The 18039-nt window shown below is 53.8% G+C and overlaps 6 protein-coding genes across 6 annotated transcripts; 4 read left to right on the plus strand and 2 right to left on the minus strand.

Annotated features, from left to right (window-relative positions):
- Nucleotides 1-607: 607 nt before the first annotated feature.
- On the plus strand, nt 608-1556 carry DICSQDRAFT_71278 (uncharacterized protein; the record flags this gene model as incomplete). Its single annotated transcript, XM_007370632.1, has 4 exons — nt 608-640; nt 705-725; nt 788-892; nt 957-1556. 4 exons carry the CDS (start codon nt 608-610, stop codon nt 1554-1556), a joined length of 759 nt encoding a protein of 252 aa, XP_007370694.1.
- A 1302-nt stretch (nt 1557-2858) lies between these two features.
- On the plus strand, nt 2859-3868 carry DICSQDRAFT_112982 (glutathione S-transferase C-terminal-like protein; the record flags this gene model as incomplete). The annotated part of the gene is made up of 5 exons (XM_007370633.1): nt 2859-2891; nt 2962-2982; nt 3044-3148; nt 3207-3710; nt 3759-3868. 5 exons carry the CDS (start codon nt 2859-2861, stop codon nt 3804-3806), a joined length of 711 nt encoding a protein of 236 aa, XP_007370695.1. The 3' UTR covers nt 3807-3868.
- A 661-nt stretch (nt 3869-4529) lies between these two features.
- DICSQDRAFT_141175 (uncharacterized protein) lies at nt 4530-7171 on the minus strand. The gene is made up of 2 exons (XM_007370634.1): nt 7074-7171; nt 4530-7011 (listed from the first exon to the last, which is right to left on the minus strand). Exons 1-2 carry the CDS (start codon nt 7081-7083, stop codon nt 4985-4987), a joined length of 2037 nt encoding a protein of 678 aa, XP_007370696.1. The 5' UTR covers nt 7084-7171; the 3' UTR covers nt 4530-4984.
- Nucleotides 7172-9896: 2725 nt separating this feature from the next.
- Nucleotides 9897-10821, plus strand: DICSQDRAFT_112985 (uncharacterized protein). Its single transcript, XM_007370635.1, has 3 exons — nt 9897-10345; nt 10410-10495; nt 10556-10821. The coding sequence occupies exons 1-3, from the start codon at nt 10003-10005 to the stop codon at nt 10694-10696; spliced, it is 570 nt and encodes a 189-aa protein (XP_007370697.1). The 5' UTR covers nt 9897-10002; the 3' UTR covers nt 10697-10821.
- Nucleotides 10822-10959: 138 nt separating this feature from the next.
- DICSQDRAFT_141176 (uncharacterized protein) lies at nt 10960-12814 on the minus strand. The gene is made up of 11 exons (XM_007370636.1): nt 12738-12814; nt 12644-12684; nt 12410-12572; nt 12238-12294; nt 12065-12176; nt 11908-11998; nt 11642-11791; nt 11561-11576; nt 11460-11508; nt 11355-11407; nt 10960-11298 (listed from the first exon to the last, which is right to left on the minus strand). Exons 1-11 carry the CDS (start codon nt 12779-12781, stop codon nt 11091-11093), a joined length of 984 nt encoding a protein of 327 aa, XP_007370698.1. The 5' UTR covers nt 12782-12814; the 3' UTR covers nt 10960-11090.
- Nucleotides 12815-15693: 2879 nt separating this feature from the next.
- On the plus strand, nt 15694-16141 carry DICSQDRAFT_157859 (uncharacterized protein). Its single transcript, XM_007370637.1, has one exon. The coding sequence runs from the start codon at nt 15791-15793 to the stop codon at nt 16070-16072; it is 282 nt and encodes a 93-aa protein (XP_007370699.1). The 5' UTR covers nt 15694-15790; the 3' UTR covers nt 16073-16141.
- The last annotated feature ends 1898 nt before the right edge of the window (nt 16142-18039 follow it).

Raw genomic sequence — 18039 nt, forward strand, 5'->3', positions numbered from 1 at the left:
AATGGTAAAGAAATGATTCATTTCCAAATCCTTCTGGTGACTTGAGATATCCGTGTCCTCCCTATTTGGGAGGTCTCAAGTGCGGGGAAACCCTTCTGAATCGTGACATTCCCCATTCTCGGTGGCCAAACAAAAATCTACATGGGCACAACAAACCGCTACAGCAATGTCGATGCATTGTCGACGGCCGGAATAGCGCGTCTGCATTGCCGTGTAGGGTCCGATCGACCGGGAATCCTTGCTACGTGGGCGCTCGGAATGACAAGTGGGATCTCAATCGCATCCCGGTACTCTCGGGATCCCGCCTCTTGTCTATGTACCCTGCAGCGCCTGAGGTCTCCCCGATATGCGCGAAACATATCTCACACGCCACGTCCATCCGACCGAGCTCTAACGCGAGCTTAGTTGGTACCATCGCTCGTCTAGGCGGGTAGTCAGCGATTGCGAGGGTGCTATGTATTCGGAAGATGACTGACAAATGCCGAATAGTAGGAAAATCAGTCATCCCAATTAATCTCTGTATAGTACCTGCTGACCCTCCCCTATATAAGAGAACGTGCAGACTGATCATGGCAGTCAACAGCGATATCTTTGAACATTCACAGTCATGCCAGAGCAGATTACTCTTTACACCGCAAAAGTGAGTGATGTCTGTGTACTGTATTAGCCAGATTCGTCATGATGATCAATCATATCCTCTATAGGTTTGCCCTTTTGCTCACAGAGTCAGCTGTCGCTGTCGTTGTCGTTCCCGTTGGTTCGAGTCTGACCAGCTTCTCCGGACCAGGCGGAACTTGCGCTTGCAGAAGCGAAAGTTCCTTTTACGCGATATGAGATCGACCTTCAGAACAAGCCAGAATGGTATGCGCCGAAGGTCAATCCCGCTAGTAAGGTCTGCGTCACTCTCTTCCAGCTACTCTTTAAGGAGACTCGCTCACCTATGCAGTCCATGATAGGTCCCCGCCATCGCGTACGGAGGCCCACAAGTCCCTCCGGATCAGCCCTCTCCTGAATCCGTCAAGCTCGCGGAGTCACTCGTCCTCGCCGAGTTCATCGGCGACCTGTTCCCCGAGTCAGGCATCCTGCCCAAGGACCCCGTGAAGCGTGCGCAGGCCCGTTTCTTCATCGAGGGCGTCTCGAGCAAGTTTATCCCCGCCTACGTGTCCTTCATCATGAAGAGCGAAGGCTCGGGAGAGGGCCTCTACAGTGCTCTCGAGTACCTCCAGTCTCTCCTCCCCCCTGAGGGCTTCGCGGTCGGCGAGTACTCCCTAGCAGATATCGCGATTGCGCCGTTCTTCGGGCGCGCTCGTGTCCTCCTCGTGAACGACTTTAGCAAGGGTAGGGCCGTAGGGGAAGGCGCGAAGATTTGGGAGACGATCAACACTGGGAAGTTTGCGCGCCTTGGGAAGTATGTCGATGATCTCTTCCAGCGCGAGAGTTATAAGGCGACATTCGATGAGGTACGTCTCAAGCCCTATCGAGGAGGCACGGTTCTCACACCCCAACAGGCGGCCAATAATGAGGGGTACAGGAAGCTTTTTGCCCGAGCTTCATAAATAGGGAATAGGAGATAGCATGTGCTTCACCGCGCAGAACCGTGAATCGTGTTCTTTATGTCTACAGGCCGGAATGTCAGGACGACGCAATGACCCGGCATGGGGCAGTAAGAGGTGTTATTGGGGTCTCGACAACTGATAAGATGAAACTCACCAACAGTGACACTCCTTGCCACTGCAGGGTCTAATGAGGCGGCAATCGTTGCTATGTAGACGTTGGAAGGTTTCGGTCGGTCACCTACGGTCGGGATCATGCATATGAGTACATGTGTCTGTGAAACCGTGGGCGAGCTTGTCAATTTGGCGGTCTAGTATTGGTTATAGACACCGTGGGCGCACTCAGTATAGGTGCTAGACGTCGTATTTAGCGCATCCAGTCCATCTCCTGCATGCAGTACGAGTACAACCCGCAGGTCAACTTAGAGAGGCGCTCGAGAGCGTGCAGTGAGCGCACCGTGGGAATAAGACTGTTTTCTCATGTTCGACACCAAAGTATTGATGCCGAACGCTTGCATCGCGGACTGCGACTTCGATTCATACTGTCCGCTCGTGCTTGCTACTTTTTCCGATACACGATCAAGGCCCAGCATGACGCATACGCACTGTACCAAAGTCAGACTCGAGCAGGGAACCTGGACTCCACTGGGCATTTCGACACATTCCCGGACTGAGTCATCCTGTTATCGAATCACAATGCAGTAAAGGTCCACCGTTCATATCTGCTATGGCATTTGTTTGTGGATTACACCACACCGACGATCGGCAAGTATTCATTATCTCGGCTATGGTCAAATTCCTCCCCCGAGGTCTATGTGCAAGTACGCAATAGCGCCAAATCGCACATCCATTAAGGTCCGAGAAACCAAGAGTCGTTGCAAGGCGGAGGCCCGTGAGGATCCCGCTATGTTCGAGTACGGTCGGGGTTGTACTCGCGCTTGTGCGCTAGATATTAGGCCTTCTTGAGGCATTCGTTGTATATCCTTGAATCTGCGGAGGTAAGTCAACTTGTCCAACATCGTATCTCGCGTGCCACGTCCGTTTCAATCAAGTTATGACACGAGCAGTCGCGCTATGGTTCGCCTTGCCTGATCGCCTGCCCTGAGACCGTGCAAAATCCGACTTGAGTACACAGATTACAAAGCAAGCACATCAGTCAGCCAAACTGTGTCCAGTCGGCCACGATGAGCACGTCGCATGACGACATTGCCGCGGAGTCTTTCCACGAGTATGATTAGCCATGGGACTGATCCCTACATATAAGACTGGCGAAGACAATCAGCGACCCTCCCAGCCTTGACAGACATGCCGGAACAAATCACTCTCTACACCGCCAAAGTGAGCGGTTGATGTTCGTTCACTTCATTCTAGTCGTGATGCTCACCATCGATCTCGTCGGGTCCCACAGGTTTGCCCCTTTGCTCAAAGGGTCAGTAGCGCCTGGCTGGCATTCAGCATCAGTTCAGTTTTGACCCCGATGCCTGGACCAGGCGGAAATCGCTCTTGCGGAAGCCAAGGCCCCTTACACGCGGTATGAGATCGACCTTCAGAACAAGCCCGAGTGGTACGCGCCGCAGGTTAATCCTGCGAGCAAGGTCAGCATTTTCCTCGCGCCAACCCCCTCGTGCAGAGGACTCATGTATCAAATGCAAGGTCCCCGCCATTACGTACGGTGGCCCTTCGGTTCCTCCTGACCAGCCTTCCCCCGAGTCCGTCAAGCTCGCGGAGTCACTCGTCCTCGTCGAGTTTATCGGTGACCTGTTCGCCGAGTCAGGCATCCTCCCCAAGGACCCCGTGAAGCGCGCTCAGGCCCGTTTCTTTATCGAGGGCGTCTCGAGCAAGCTCTTCCCTGCCTACTTGTCCTTCATTGTGAAGAACAGCGGCTCCGAGGAGGACCTTATCAAGGCTCTCGAGTATCTTCAGTCTCTCCTCCCCCCTGAGGGCTTCGCGGTCGGCGAGCACTCCCTCGCAGACATTGCGATTGCGCCGTTTCTTGGGCGTGCCCGGATCTTCCTTGTGAACAACATCGGCAAAGATCCGACTGCAAGTGAAGGCGCGAAGATTTGGGACACGATTACTACGGGAAAGTTCGCACGCCTTGGGAAGTACATCGATGATCTTTTCCAACGCGAAAGTTACAAGGCGACTTTTGATGAGGTAGGTCCAGGATTCGGTCACCTTGGTATGGTTCTCACAGTTTTGCAGGAGGTCATCACTGCGAGGTTCAGGAAGCATTTTGCCCAGGCGTCGTGAGTAGTTGAACGATCTGATGTACGATCATGGTGGTTGGTAGTGCAGAGAACATAAGGTGACCCTTGCAGATTTCACTTGTGCTTCCAACGTGGCAAGGTTAGTTAGGTAGAGGGGCTGCCCAATCGCAGTCGTTTGAAAGGAAGCCGGCGTGTGCAAACTCTGGCGTGCCCTGCAGTAACTCGATGTCGAGACCGCCCGTGCAGAATGATCGTGTTCCTCATTTTCTAGAGTTTATCCCGTCGACCTTCGCTCCGGGTCGGTTGTCATCGCAGAATCAAAGTTGTAGCTTACCCGTGAGACCTTTCCCTTTCAGTCTTAAGCAGCGATGGAATACTTGGATTTGAACCTCGCCGCCTAGCAATGTCAGCCGGGACGTCGAGGCGCGTGCACGTCACCGTTCACCTTGTCGTTGCTCGATAAGCGCAAAGACTTTCGTACACGTGAGGGTTGAAACTAATCCTGCACAGCCGTTTGTAACCGAGAGGTAGTTGTCGCCGGTGGGTTACGTACAGTCCTCGAATTGGGATCTTCGGGACCCACTTTGTCTTCCTGGAAAACCTAGGGTTCGCGAGCCCGACTTGGAAGAAGCTCACCTACCAGTTTGCACTCAGCTCGGAGCTGCACAAGAGGAAAAGATGTAGGACGTAGTATTCATTACTAGGAGATACATCTAGTTCGACCCAGCCGACGCATGAACTAATTACGAGTGTGAAAAACGAGGGTGTGCAATCCGGACGAGCCAAAGTACAGCGAGGGCGGCCGTCCGGAGGGTAGGGTATGTACAGCGGTACGAAAGGAGACCGTACGATTAATCACGGCGCGCACGAGTAGGGGCTCACGCGCCACAATAAATACCGAGGAGCGCAAACGGGAGAAAGCAAGGGCGAGAGAACAGAAGGACGAAGAAGGCTACAAGTTGGGTTTGGGTGACCGTCGTGAGGGAGCAGGTCGTGAGGAAGGGCGAATGCTACAATAATCATAGAGTTCAGTGTGGCGGGCCGTATGCTGTGTGGGTTTAGGATGTGGAGTGAAGGGAGACGATGCAAGGAGCGCGTTCACTATGGATACAGTCAACCAGAACGAGGGCGAGAGATAGAATTGGAACCGAGGCCCGAGATGAGAGGAGAGAAGAGAAGTCGTCAGAGGTCGTTACCGTCACCACCGTATCACCGATGCCTTCACATCTGCATCGCGTTCGCCGGCCCCGCAGCAGTACTGAGCAGCACCAACGGGATAGGTTTCCGCCTCAAGCCCGAGCTCGCCGTGCTCTCCCCGCTGTCGCTCGCGCTGCTCTCGCTCACGCGGCTCGACCGGCTATCCCGCCTGCTCACGCCGCGCTCCGAGTCCATCGACCGCTTCGGCGAGTGCGAGCTCTTCACCGCGTTCTTCCGCTGCAGGTGCGTGTTCACCGGGGCGAGCACAGGGGCCGGCTGCGGCGCCGCGTGCTTGCTGCTGCTGCCGCCCTTGCCCTTCTTCGAGGGCGAGAGCGTGAACCGCCCGAGCCAGCTGTGCCCGTGCGAGTCCGCGATCGAGCCGAGCGTCGACGTCGACCAGCGCGAGCGGAGCGTGCGCTCCTGGTCCGCCAGTGACCCGACAGAGCGCATGGACGGCGTGCGGCGGGGCGTCGGTGCGTGCACGCGCATCGGGCTGTCTGGGGTCGCGGGGCGCTCGGAGGGCGCGCGCACGTGCGAGACGTCGATGTCGAAGTCGAACGAGGACAGGGGCGAGGCGGGCGCGGAGTCCGTCTGGGAGTACACGCTCATGCTGACTGCGCTCACGGGCGTCGTCGGCCACTGGTGCTGTTGGGGGTTGAGCCGGTTGGACATTGAGGAGGTGGGAGGGGTGAAGAAGCTGCACATGGAGGGCGTGTCGATCGGGCTATCGCAAAAGTCGAAGATGTCGGCAGGCACGGACGAGCGAGGTGGCGGGCGCATGTCGTTGGACGCAGCGCTGCAGGGTGTGAGGGGGCTCTTGACGATGAAGTGGGAGCTAGGCGAAGGCGGGACAGAACCGGCGTCCGAGAGGGCGCTGTGGGGGAAGGTGAGCTCCGTTCCGAGGAAGCCGGCGCCGAGTGCCGCGTTGGCAAGTTCGGCGAGGAGCTCCTCTGTCGCCTGTTCCATTGCCGACAGGCTGGGAGATCTCGGTGGGCAGCAGACAGGTGGCGGCGGGGGAGGGCGAGAGGGGATGAGGTAGGAGCGACGCTTCGAGGGGAAGGTGGGGTCCAGCTGGGCGCTTGGGCTGCGCTCGCCGCTATCCTGGATGGAGATGCGCGGCAAGGTGGGGACGGGCCTGTCGCCACGACTATGCTTGCGCGGAAGAGGGACAACGGAGTCGGGACGGGCGCGGGGGTCGCGTGCGGGTCCAGACGCCTCGAGAGGGAACGCGGGCGGAAGAGGGGACGCGAGCGTGACAATCTCGGAAATGTCCTGCGCGAACCATGCGACCTCCTCCGAGACATCGTCATCGAGGAGCGAGGTGATGGATGTCTTGCGCGGAGCCTCCGCGAGGTCCGGCATCGACTGCATGAAGAGCACGGATGCACGTTGGGACTTGAAGGTGGGAGCGCGCATGAGGTGCGATTCCTTACTTGGAGACTCGTCGTCGTCGGAAGTAGGTGGCGTCGAGCAGGGGGTTTTAGGGCTGCACGTGGACGCGTCGCTGCTGGTGAGAGATGGAGAAGGTGATTGTTCGCGGTTCCTGGAGAACGATGGATTGCGGGTTGCAGAAGAAGGCGGAGAGGGGAAATCAAGTGATATTCCGAGACCAGAGAAGCGTAGGTTGATATCGTCGAGGGGAGATTCCGTTCCCGACGATGATGTTACTAACCGTGGAGGGGGCGTGATGGGGCGAGGTGGGGGTGATGGTGTGCGCACCCTAGGGGCGCTTGATGGGGGGAAGAAGTCATCGAAAGTGAGACCCTCGACTCCAGTCAAGACGACCCTGCGGGAGTCACGCTTGTCGTGTTTGGGTCGAGCGCCGAGAGTCGCGCTGGCAGTGACAAACGGGGAGGGTTGATACGAGGATGGGTTCGGGTTGGTAGGCAGCGATGACAGTGATGAACATGACTGGCGGCTTGGATACTCGTCTTCTTCGGCGACGTTAGGGAGGATGTGAAGGGGTTTCGCCTTGGCCGGAGAGTTCTCAGCCTTGTTGGTCGGACGAGAGCGTCGCTTGAGGTTTGGCAGAATCCGATTATGCGAGAAAACTGATCCCGAATGTCAGCTCGAAAGGTTGTAGACGAGTATATGGCAGGCGGAGCGGACTCACTGGATGCCATCGTAGAAGTCGTCAAGGATCTTGGAGAGGAATCTATGTGAGATCGTCGTCAAAGGGAGGCTGGCTCAAAGCAAAGAAAGCGATGAGGAGATGGAGACAAGGGAGACTCTGCCCAGCAGGAGCTTTAGTATCGCCCACCAAGTTCCCGGCCTTTTGTGCGCTGGGCTCCATTGTCTTGCACACGGCCGTCGTCGACGAACTGGAACAATAATGCCTGACGTATTCGGAACAATAAGCACGCATCAGGCGCCCGCGCTGGCCATTAGTGTGAGGTAATAACCGACTAACACAGCATATAACTGCTGCTTTGGTCGTGTTTGTACGCCGACCCTACCATATACAAGGCCAGCTTCCTTCCGCATATAGGAAAAGGCGCCCTCCGCTCTCGGCGATGCAAATGAATAACGCACTGGAACGCCGGGCGTCTGAAAGTGTACCTTGTTCTCGAGCTGTGATCAATATTCTCCTTGCTTTCGTGGATTTGGGCATGTCCTGCTGGCCTATGCCTGCTTCTGCGTGTGCGCCTGGCTGTGCTTCCGTGGTCTGTATCTTATCTCCGCACGCTCTTCGTCATCTCGAATACTCGCAATTCCGCCCTTTCCTGCGCTCATTCATCGGTGTATTGACACGTCTATCTGCTCCCGTCCCTGTAAAGTTCTCTTGCGTGCGCTTACGCAAACCCTAGGCTTGATCTCTCAGAGCCCGCGTTCCAACACGCCCACCTCGCTAGCATGTGCGCTGTCCACATGTTGTCTAGCAGTGTGTTCTTATTGTCTATGTCCTCACTCCGACGACCTGCCAGCGCTGCGAGAGTTTCTGTCCCTATGTTCGAAGATTAGCGTCACGGCTTTCCCATGCATGCTTGGGCGCGCTTCCGTCCTGTCTCTTCCATTGTGCCCTTCTTCTAGATCTGGTATGCCCGAGACGTCGAGCTTCTTCCGGCCCGCGCAGGAAGCGGGAAGTTGCTCACTACACATGCCATGACGATGCTTCATATTTGGTGTGTGCGCATGTCGATGAGTTATTGTTCGTGGAGACGACACATAGCGTGCCTGCAGTGCGTACTTTTATGCAACATCTATGACGTCCCGTGCGTGCTTACATCCTGCCATGCGTAGGCTACCTGCGCCCTCGACATCGTAACTCTTGCGATGATGTGTACCTAACTGGTGGCCCCTCCATATCAGCACCTCTATTCGCGCGATGATGACTAGATCGCATTGTCCTGCACGAGGTCAGCATGTTGTGATTATCGCGCATCGGCAGCCAGATTGCAGGTATGGCACGACGTTACGGTCGCCCTTGGTGTCTTTCACAGACTATATGCGCTTTCCAGCATCGCCCCCACAGACACAAATAGACCAGGTCCACTAGAGTCTGTCGTCTGCTTACCTTTACGGCTCTGCTCCGGATGAACCCTATGACATCGTCTGTTAGGAATGCAAGGGGCGGTGTTGTGCGGTGCTGCGTTCGTGCCTTCTGGTGACCATCTTCTCCCTCTTCCTTCCTAGGGACAGCGTCCCTCGTCGTGAGGTTCGTGGGTCTCGACCATACTCGAGGAGGCTCGGCAATCGTGGATTATATTGGGTACGTGACTCCGTTCTACGCCCCAGGCTCTGTATATGCGTGTTGCCATTCGCGTTCAGGATGGCGGTCCCCTCCGCCATTGTGGCGCGAGGTAGCTGGCGGTTGGTGGCGGCGACAAGAACAAGAATCGGCACACACGAATCAAATATATACCTTGGGTGAGCCGACTTTTGCTCCGAATCTCGCAGATTTGCTTACGCTGCAGGGAACCCGGGACGCCCGAAGTGGGAAGCAGGTTGTCTGTCGATGTCTTTAGTTATCCCCATCTACTTCACGTCGCTCTCGAAACAGGCACGTCCCCACATCATCATAGGGTGCAAGCCTTCTCATCATCCCAATACGACGGTCGGACGACTCGTACCGCCTTCACTGCCTCGTGGCCAGGCCACCGTCATTTTGTGGGACCTATCAGTCCGACCCCAAGTTGGCTGAAACCTGTCTCAGCGAAGCTCTTCGTTGGCCCCCCTTGAGCGCCCTCGGAGTATACCTCCGGGCGCCCGCGCGCTCGTCGCGTGTCGCGTTGTACCATATATACTTAACTTGAAGGCTGCTGCCGAAGCCGCTCATTTGTGATTTCTCCTTCCCAACGGAGCTCTACTGATCATCATAGTTCGATTGAGTCAGCTGAGACTACATAGGATGCTACAGTGCCTCGAGCAGGTTATGACGCAAGCTGCAGCAGTCGAGGCCTGCAAGTATTGTTGTCGCACACGCTGGATTTGCGTGGCATGGGTCATTGCTTTATGAGGGTACACCGTACGCACGGGAGTTTGTCCCGTCGTGCTTCCCTTTGGTCAGGACTGCGGATGACTAGCGCTGATCTTCACATTTTCGTTCAGGTAGCGTTGACAGCGGTTTCGGAGAAGAGCATGGCTCTAGTGCCGAGACGTACAAATCGATGACTGTTCTCGGAGTCGACGGCACTAGTCGTGGATTTGTATGAGCGTTCGCAGTATCTTCGTGCTGGTTCTTATACCTACCAGGCATGCCCGGAGCAGACAAGCCGACTCGGACGCCCCGCTGGCTTTGCACACGACTTCGACTGTTTTCCATAAGCCAATCCGCTATGATCATGACCGAGAAGGACCCTTCCGCTGTCAAAGAAGACCCGTACCACTACCAGAACAGCCAATCCCACTCTACGTCTATCTACGACGTGACCCCATCCTACAACTTCAACGCGCCCAGCCCTTTCCCCCTCGCCCTCAACACCCAAAAATCACCTTCCCCTCTCCTCACCCCCGATAGAGGCCATGCCTTCTTCTCCACCTTTGCGCCCTCGCCCGACGGCACGAGAGGTCCCGAGCTCTCAGGCGACAATCCGAAAGGCTTCATGGGCCACGTGAAGAACTTCGCGCCCGGAAAGGCGCCCAAGAAGCTCCTCGACCCCCCGCCCGCGTCGTTCCTGCGCCCGCCCGCTTCGGGGCTGTCGTACGGCGCGTTCCCGGTGATGACGCTCCTCTCGAAGGGGAGCACGCTCGACCGCGGCTTCCCGTACATCTCGCCCGAGTGCGGGGTGGGGGTCGCGCCGCACCCGTTCGTCGCGCACGACGTGAACGAGCAGGACTGGCGGCAGTTCTTGCACGATGTACGCGTCGCGGGGAGCTTGAGCCCGATGAACCGGGTCGTGTCGGGCCTGGCGCCGTTGGCGCTGCCGGGGGTCGGGATCATCTTTGGTGCGTTTCGAGTTCTCGTTCTGTGTGGTGGCACGCGTGATGGGGTGTTAACTGGGGGCGTTAGGCTTCTTCGTGGTGAAGGGGTTAGACAGCATGATGAGGAGGACGAAGAAGGGCCCGGCGTCGCAGCTGATCGACCATTGGAACCACGTACGTTACGTTCGGCTGTCCCCGTGGATTGACCTGGCTGCTTACCCAGGCGTTCTGCAGTACTTCTTTCACCCTCGGTGTATACATGTAGGCCTGACTCAGGGTCCGCCCAAAACCTGGAAGGGCAGGCCAGACAGGTCACAGGGTTGGGACAATAACTGGCGATTGATTATATCGTACAGGCCATACACTCCGATGTAGCGTGCAGGCGGCAGAGTCTGGACGTCATACTAGATCGTTGTCTGGCCCTGACATTGACCGATAGATATAACTAATCTCAGTAGGCCATGAACAAATTGGAGTCTAGCTTACTGTAGGCTACCCGCGCCGTTGCAAATTGGTTTTTTTTACATGTGAGCCGTTCTGACGACCTGCAGAAGTATTTCATGTGCACGCCACCATTACGATGGAACACCATCTAGTGGGCTTGACTATATATCAGATATCCACAGCAATCCGCTACTCTGATGGTTTCGCAGATTAATTCTACAGATGCCGGGCTATACAGAACGCGAGCCGATCATACACGGGACCGAGAAGGACCTCTGTCCAACCCCAGATACGCGAGAATCGTAGCCTTTGGCGTTGCCTACGTCTAGATTGTATTGTCCTCTTCAACGCTGTCATGGTCAAACGACAGTTGACCTCCCATAGATTTGATGAATCTGTCGATATGGCTTGATGACGTCTGGGGCTCGAATGCGAGCTCAGTCCCCTCCGAGATGGACTGAAACGAGCCCTCCTGTCGGCGTTTGGCTAGTTGAAGGTTGATGAGAAATCTCGAGGTGAGGACAGAAGTCAAGCTAGGGGAATTTGAGTTGGAGCTTATACGGTGAGAAGACTTGAAGGAAGTACGTACGGTTCTTCTATCAGAAGGACGACACTGCTAGGACTGAAAGGATCGTTGGCGATCTATTTGACGTCAGACTCAGATTAAAGCTTCGCTGCCGAACCCCATACTGACCGAGCTGAGAGTGAATGCGATGTGCAGGACATTGAGGATGAGTAGTATTCTGTTGCTGATGTCAGACATAGATAGTGTTAGAGTCATGTCATCGAACCCACAAGAAGTAAGATGTCCCTGTATTGGACCGGCACATGATTATTGAGTACCGAAGATAGCAGTTCTTCACCAGGATAGCTCACCGTCATGGAGTAGAGTACTGGCAAGGCTTTGTGTATCTTGACCGGGCGCGAAACGTCGGGACATTTTTACCGTCTCGAAAGTTTGGTACCATGTAACGCATAGAACCAGTAGATCTGCGGCCACGAGGGAGAATCGGCATGCCATAACGACTAGCGAAGATAGGCTTCAGCGTGTGTATCGGGACAATGATGCCATAGAATGTCAACCTACACCTACCACATACAACGTCAGTTATGACACGAAAAGAGATTGCAATGGGCGCATTACCTCATATTAATGTTTGGGGCTAGCGTATCCACAGCAACGTTTCCTGGCACCGTCGGGTCGTACACATAGGATGTCCAACGCAAATCATGCTTTACGAAGAATGACAATAGCTATCAGAGACGCTACTTGTGGTGATACCAATGCCTGGTACCTACAAGCATATTCACAACCAAGGGGACCAATGCAAGGGAAAAAACTATGGCTGAGATAAACGATTTGTATGGCTTCGGACACAAGGCGTATGTTCTGAGTGCTGAGAATGCTGTACAAGGAACCTGCGAGTTAGCCCTCTCTATGCACAACATGGGGAAGGTGGAACGTACCAGCCCAAGGAAGATACTGCAAGGAATCAATCACATAAAAGAATTCAAACTGATGGAGCGCCCTGACTCGGACCGTTCTCGTCATATGTATATCCTCCTCCACGCTTGTTGAAATGGCTCACCCCTGCATAATCATTAGCACGATCTCATCAGATACATGAGTCACTAGTGGACCACACCTGTAAAGACTTAGGGACCTGTGTCCAGTATCCAATCTGCATCACGAGATTGAAGTATCGGTTTAGCAAGAAGAGAACAGATGCCCCGTTGATTCGCATCGGAATCCAGAACAGAGTGACCTCGTTATGAAACGTGATGAGGTAGTCGTAGTATGAAAGCGCTAGACGATGCACGTAAAAAGTCTGCTATAAGCAAGTACCTCGCCGTCGATGTACTGGTTGTATGGCGTACCTTGGGCAGCAACACCGCAATAATTGTCGTACATGGCTACACTACACTCATTGTTGGTCAGGTTGCAGGAATGGGATAGAAGACGTATACATACTACGCCGAAGCTATGATAGCTTGGGCATCAGCGTTGCCCGACATGTTGAATGAATGAATTGCGGGGCTCAAGGAGAGAAATCTGGAATAGGCGGGTGAGGAGTGACTTAGCATGCTGTCAGACAAGGGAGGTCTTTTTATCTAGGTAAGCAACGTTCCTGGCACATCAAACCTTATAATAAACAAATAACACGGGGAGGGGACACGAGACTGTTTTTAGAGTACATGTGCGTCTTTGATGCCGAAGACTTTTGGAAGTCGACGCCAGAAGGTTTAGCCAGCATCCATCATTTCATTCAGACTGCCTCCGGCCGCGTGATTGCTTCAAGGATCGTGGGGATCCCCAACAGCAAGTAGAAGTCCTGGTACATCTTTACCGAGAATTCGATGAAATGTCAAGAAACGAGGGACAAGGCCCTTAAGATACCATGACTCTCACCACATTCACATGACTACGAATGCCATGCATACAACGTAAGTTTAGTCATAACGATCAGCTTCCAGCCAGTGTTCTTGATCCTCCCCTCTGAGAGAAATAAGCCGAATGTGAGCTGTCTTGTGCCTGGTGAAAGTGATTTCCGAAGTCACTATTTTCATCATGAAGCTAAGAAGGCTCCTGAGGGTCCGTCGGCGGTGCTGTGCATTTTCTGTTACCATAGGCCTGGTTGCAGTCGGCCCCCCAAGCCAGTGGCGCGTCTTGCTCTGCAGTGCGATATGGTGCCGCTAATTCGGGTGACGCACAACGTGGATCACTCCGGTCTCAGAAGGTCCTGACGCTCGTCAGGTGGCCGCCGCCAGAGAGTTCAGCTGCGCTCTCGGAGAGTACCTCAAGAACCTGATAGCGAAGGGGAGAAGGTCAAATGGTGCCGGCCAGTCGATCTAGTTTTGTCAGCGGAGTTAGCATGTCATTTACGGTACATACCACGGGTTGAGCTGGAGCACTAGAAGTAGCGAGCCTAAACTTCAGGCACGTTGTTCAACGTACCGTACAGCGCATAGCAGTCTTATGTCGTTTTGAGCGTTCGCTCACCAATGTCACCACAAACGTGTGCAATGTTATGTCGAGGCCTTGCACAACGCGGCAACGACAAAAAACCAGCGGCGGGAGTCACAGCTGTCGACATGGGAGCGAGATACAAGATGTGGCTGAGGCTGTGTCCCCCGATGCAGTCGGAATGTCGCACAATTGCCCGCTCCGGGTGTCCGATGGTACCGCCCGCCGGCCGAGTCACTGCCTTGTGAAGTCTCTAAATTTCGTCTCAGCGCAATCTCCTTTCCCATTAGTGCTCATGAGCTCGACCGTCTGCTAACACATATCTTTCGCCACACCTCATGGTGCAGCGGCATTCATGCCATCGTTGCCTTGCTCTGTACTCTGATGTAGACCTGTTTTCATTACCTTGTTTAATATTACTCGTTATAACTCTGGCCGCGGCTCGTGCCCCGAATAGCGCAAATCTATAGTACCTACATCCCTCCAGGAAATCTGTGGGACAAGTCCTGATGAACATTGCACGGCCCTGTTCCTTGACGTTCCATCTCGTGCACAAGAAACAATGCCTTTGAACGCCTATGCATCGACACAGGCTGGTACTGAGACGAGTCGTACCATGGGCAGTGGTCTTTCCACCAGCAAAACAGTTCGATCTGCATGAGATAATCGACAAAAGATTGGGTTTGCACTGGGAACTAGGATCCAGGATAAATACAGTTTGGACTAAACATGGGACGATGAATGCTGGACCCCAACTTCATGATTGCCAAGAAGATTTTGCGACTAATCTCGCCTAAGGCTGATCTGTGTCATCCGACTCTAACTGATCTTGATGAAATGCGAGTGGAGTCCACATAGATCCAATGAAGCTGTTGACGTTTCCCGACGGTCGGGCATGAGAAACCATCTCAGACACTTGTGTGACAGACGGTGAAGAGCCTGTCAGACCGCGATTGAATTGTTGCAAGTTTATGGGAAGTCTTAACGTCGGTATGGAGGTTTTGAACTTTAGTAAACGTGCTGGAACGAGGCTTATTCGTTTGGAACCAAGCAGTACATACGGTTCCTCAAATATAGGTATGACGCGTGTTCGACTGTATGTTCCGCCTGCGACCTATTCGAGGTCAGATGGGGACTAAATCGACTGGCCTCCGACTTACCACAGTGAGACTGAATGCAACGTAAAAACGTTGAGAAGCAGTTGCTTCAAGGTTGGCTGGTGCGTGTTCCGGAGTAATGAGCGACCAGCAGTTGACCCTGCAGCGGGTTAGCCCATACTCAATGGCGAAGCGAGGTCGCTGAGGCCGGAACGCCATGGCATAGGTGGTTCATAAGCCAGCGCTCATTTTCTCGTCCGTTGAAGAATCTCGACGGTCTCGCGTGTCCGGCATCATGTTCATGTACAAACCTACTTCAGTAAGAGAGAGCTCGTCGCCATTTCGTCCCTGTTGAACTCACTACTGCGGGGCATGTGTTAGACCAATAGATGTGATTATTGTCAAATCACGCCCACGTAGTCAATGTCGTTGAAAGCCCACAGCCCTCGTCGTACTTGGTCCTCGTCTGCGCAGCTCCTCGAGACGATGTCGTGGAGACAACGATAAGAAGGTTCGTTGTGCAGCACAGCGAGTTGATATAGTTACATTACCATGCGGGTTGTGTGGCGAGTAAGCACCGGAAGAACATGCTATGCCCCCTTATGCGGGAGTCTAAGCCGTGTACCAGGTGCCCACATACCATCGTGATTACCGCTCTAATAGTGCAGTGCCTTCATACCGAAGCAATCTCGACGCCATGAACCTGCGTCAACCCCTCCACCACTAAGAGGTGAGTAGCGGTGGGTCGAACCGCATGATAGGGAGCAAAGAGCGGCACATGATACACAAGAACTTCGGGGAGATGGGCAAGAACGCGCATGACGGACCGAGATTTCGCCTTCCCAAGCGGTGTTTCGAAGGCATAGCGGTCAAGCACGCAACGCGAAGTATTGATATTTAATGAAGATCATCGACATACGCATACAGCTCGAACAGTATATACGGCAAGACCATTGCTAAGGAATGGAAGGCAAGTCAGCGCGACTGAGAATCAAGCAAGTCCGGAGTAAGATCAGAAAAGCCGATGTTTTCATTTTTCCCCCCACAGTGACCCCATTTCGACCCGGTCCATGGTCATCAAGACGATGTCCACAAACGCGACCCAGGGTCCGCAAGCGAACAAAGGGTGGGAGAGACGAAGTATATGAGGGGACGCTCAACGAATGGATGAACTTGTTGTCGTCCCGGACGAGATACCGGGGAAGTACACTCACCTATACAGCACGACGACGTGATAGCTACTGAAAGCGAGCAAGACCTAGAAGACAGAAAGGTCAGCAACACGTCGTGCGAAGACGATGGATAGGAGAGAAGATCAGAATTGAGAGTTTTGGTATGAGGTTGTCCACTAGGAGGTTGCCCTCGCTTTCGGAAGCAGAACTGATTGAAAGATTCATCATACAAAGCGAAGCCATCGCTGGCCGCCGCTCAAGGGAAGGTGTAACACTCACCAGCACAATCAGCGGGAGAAGGCAGGGAGCAAGACCGCCATCGTGGACGGGCGCAAGAGAGGCGAATTGTTCTGGGCGTCCCTTGGGCAAAAGCCAACTGTACAGCTGGCCAACTCCGCTCAGCTCCGCTGCACGGGTCGGGGAAGGAGCCTGAACAATCCTAGCGCGAGACGACACCTTTCAAGATTTGACACCTCATTCAACTTGCCATTAGGCCTTGTTGCCCGACGAATGTACAGCTACCTCAACAGTCTTTCCTAGCTTCAGTTTGGTGAGTCTTCCTTCCATTGTGTCTGCGATGAAGATAGTTTATCCATAAACATTCGAGTTGGCGAACTCAACATGAGCCGTACTCATCTAACATGCATCACCAACGGAGCCCCTTTGATGTTTATCTCCTTCGAGAGATAGCCGTATCGAACATTCACTGACTACATACCTTCACATTTAGATGATGGTTCACAAGTCCATCCTACCGAGTGTTGCTTACGCGGTTCCGGGCATTATGGTAAGCGTGTGGCACGACGAAGCCGTCTTCTATCGACGAAGCTCTGCATTGGAGTGTGCCCTCTCCCCTCAGCATATCTCGACCACGGTTGGGACACGGTGTACCTAAGTGTCAGTCTGCAGGTTGTCGGACGCCGGTCGAGGGAACTCTAGGTGAGGCTTAGCCATTCGATCTCTTCACTTCGTTTTCCTTCGTCTGTGATGATTTCATAAAAATTTCTTGACAAGCATATGTCCGAAATCTACATGTAGGACACCGTATGTTCTCTGAGACTTTTACCCTCGCTATCTTCCAGACCACAGAGGATTGTCCGCTGACTATCACCTATGCTAGGTTTGTACTCTTTACCCGTCGAAGATATGTAGTCGATGTCTGTAGACATGTGTAATTACCCTCAATATCATGCCTGTTGTCTTTTCCTTTTTGCGTTTGAGATAAACCGCTGCTCGTACATTGCCGGGATCGCGTGCTTCGGAGACAGTACTATCGCGACCCCAGTGTTCGGACAGACCCCAGTGTTCGGACAAACGACCGTATCTCCGTCATTGTACACCCGATAAACTTGCAAGTTGAAAGGTAGGTGCTCATATGTGTTCCAAATCAGCAGAAAAAAGAACTGAATTTGTATCATAAGCCCTTGGGGCGATCTTGAGGAATGGAGTGGTGCAACCCATCCCTATCAAAGCTTCGGGAGCCTCGCTTCGTATCCCTCTTCGGGCGCTTCCATCCAAATCTCGTGTACGTATTTCAACCTACGCATATTACTCAATACCCAAATTTTCCGAGGCCTGTTCAGGGGAACACAGAGGAGAAACAAGAAGCAGCCCTCGAGGGCGTGACAATGCAGCCACAGTTTGACTCTCCGACTTGCTCGGGATGCTCGGCTAAGGCTCATCAAGCTGGAGAACGGGGATTCCCCGAAGACCGGCAGGTGTCGGCAAGCGTGACAGATCGTGACCTGCTGTGCGGAGAATTGTCCGAACACTGGGGTCAGGCCCTGTATATCCTGCCTCCATCGCTCGTGTCTCCTTCAATATTTCTCATGTTTGGCACATAGTCTATGCATATGCATCTCCTTTTGCATGCCAAAAATGAGCATTATCGGAGTACAGGAAAGTACATAAAACGAAGGGAATTCGCAGAGGGCGCCTTTTTGTCCGAACACTGGGGTCGCGATAGTAGTACGGTGCATACCGTAGATCAAATTTTCAAAGCTGATTTGACAGCCGTCGGGACCCGGCTTCGATGGACAC

Source organism: Dichomitus squalens (assembly GCF_000275845.1).
Source record: "Dichomitus squalens LYAD-421 SS1 unplaced genomic scaffold DICSQscaffold_72, whole genome shotgun sequence".
Classification (NCBI taxonomy): domain Eukaryota; kingdom Fungi; phylum Basidiomycota; class Agaricomycetes; order Polyporales; family Polyporaceae; genus Dichomitus; species Dichomitus squalens.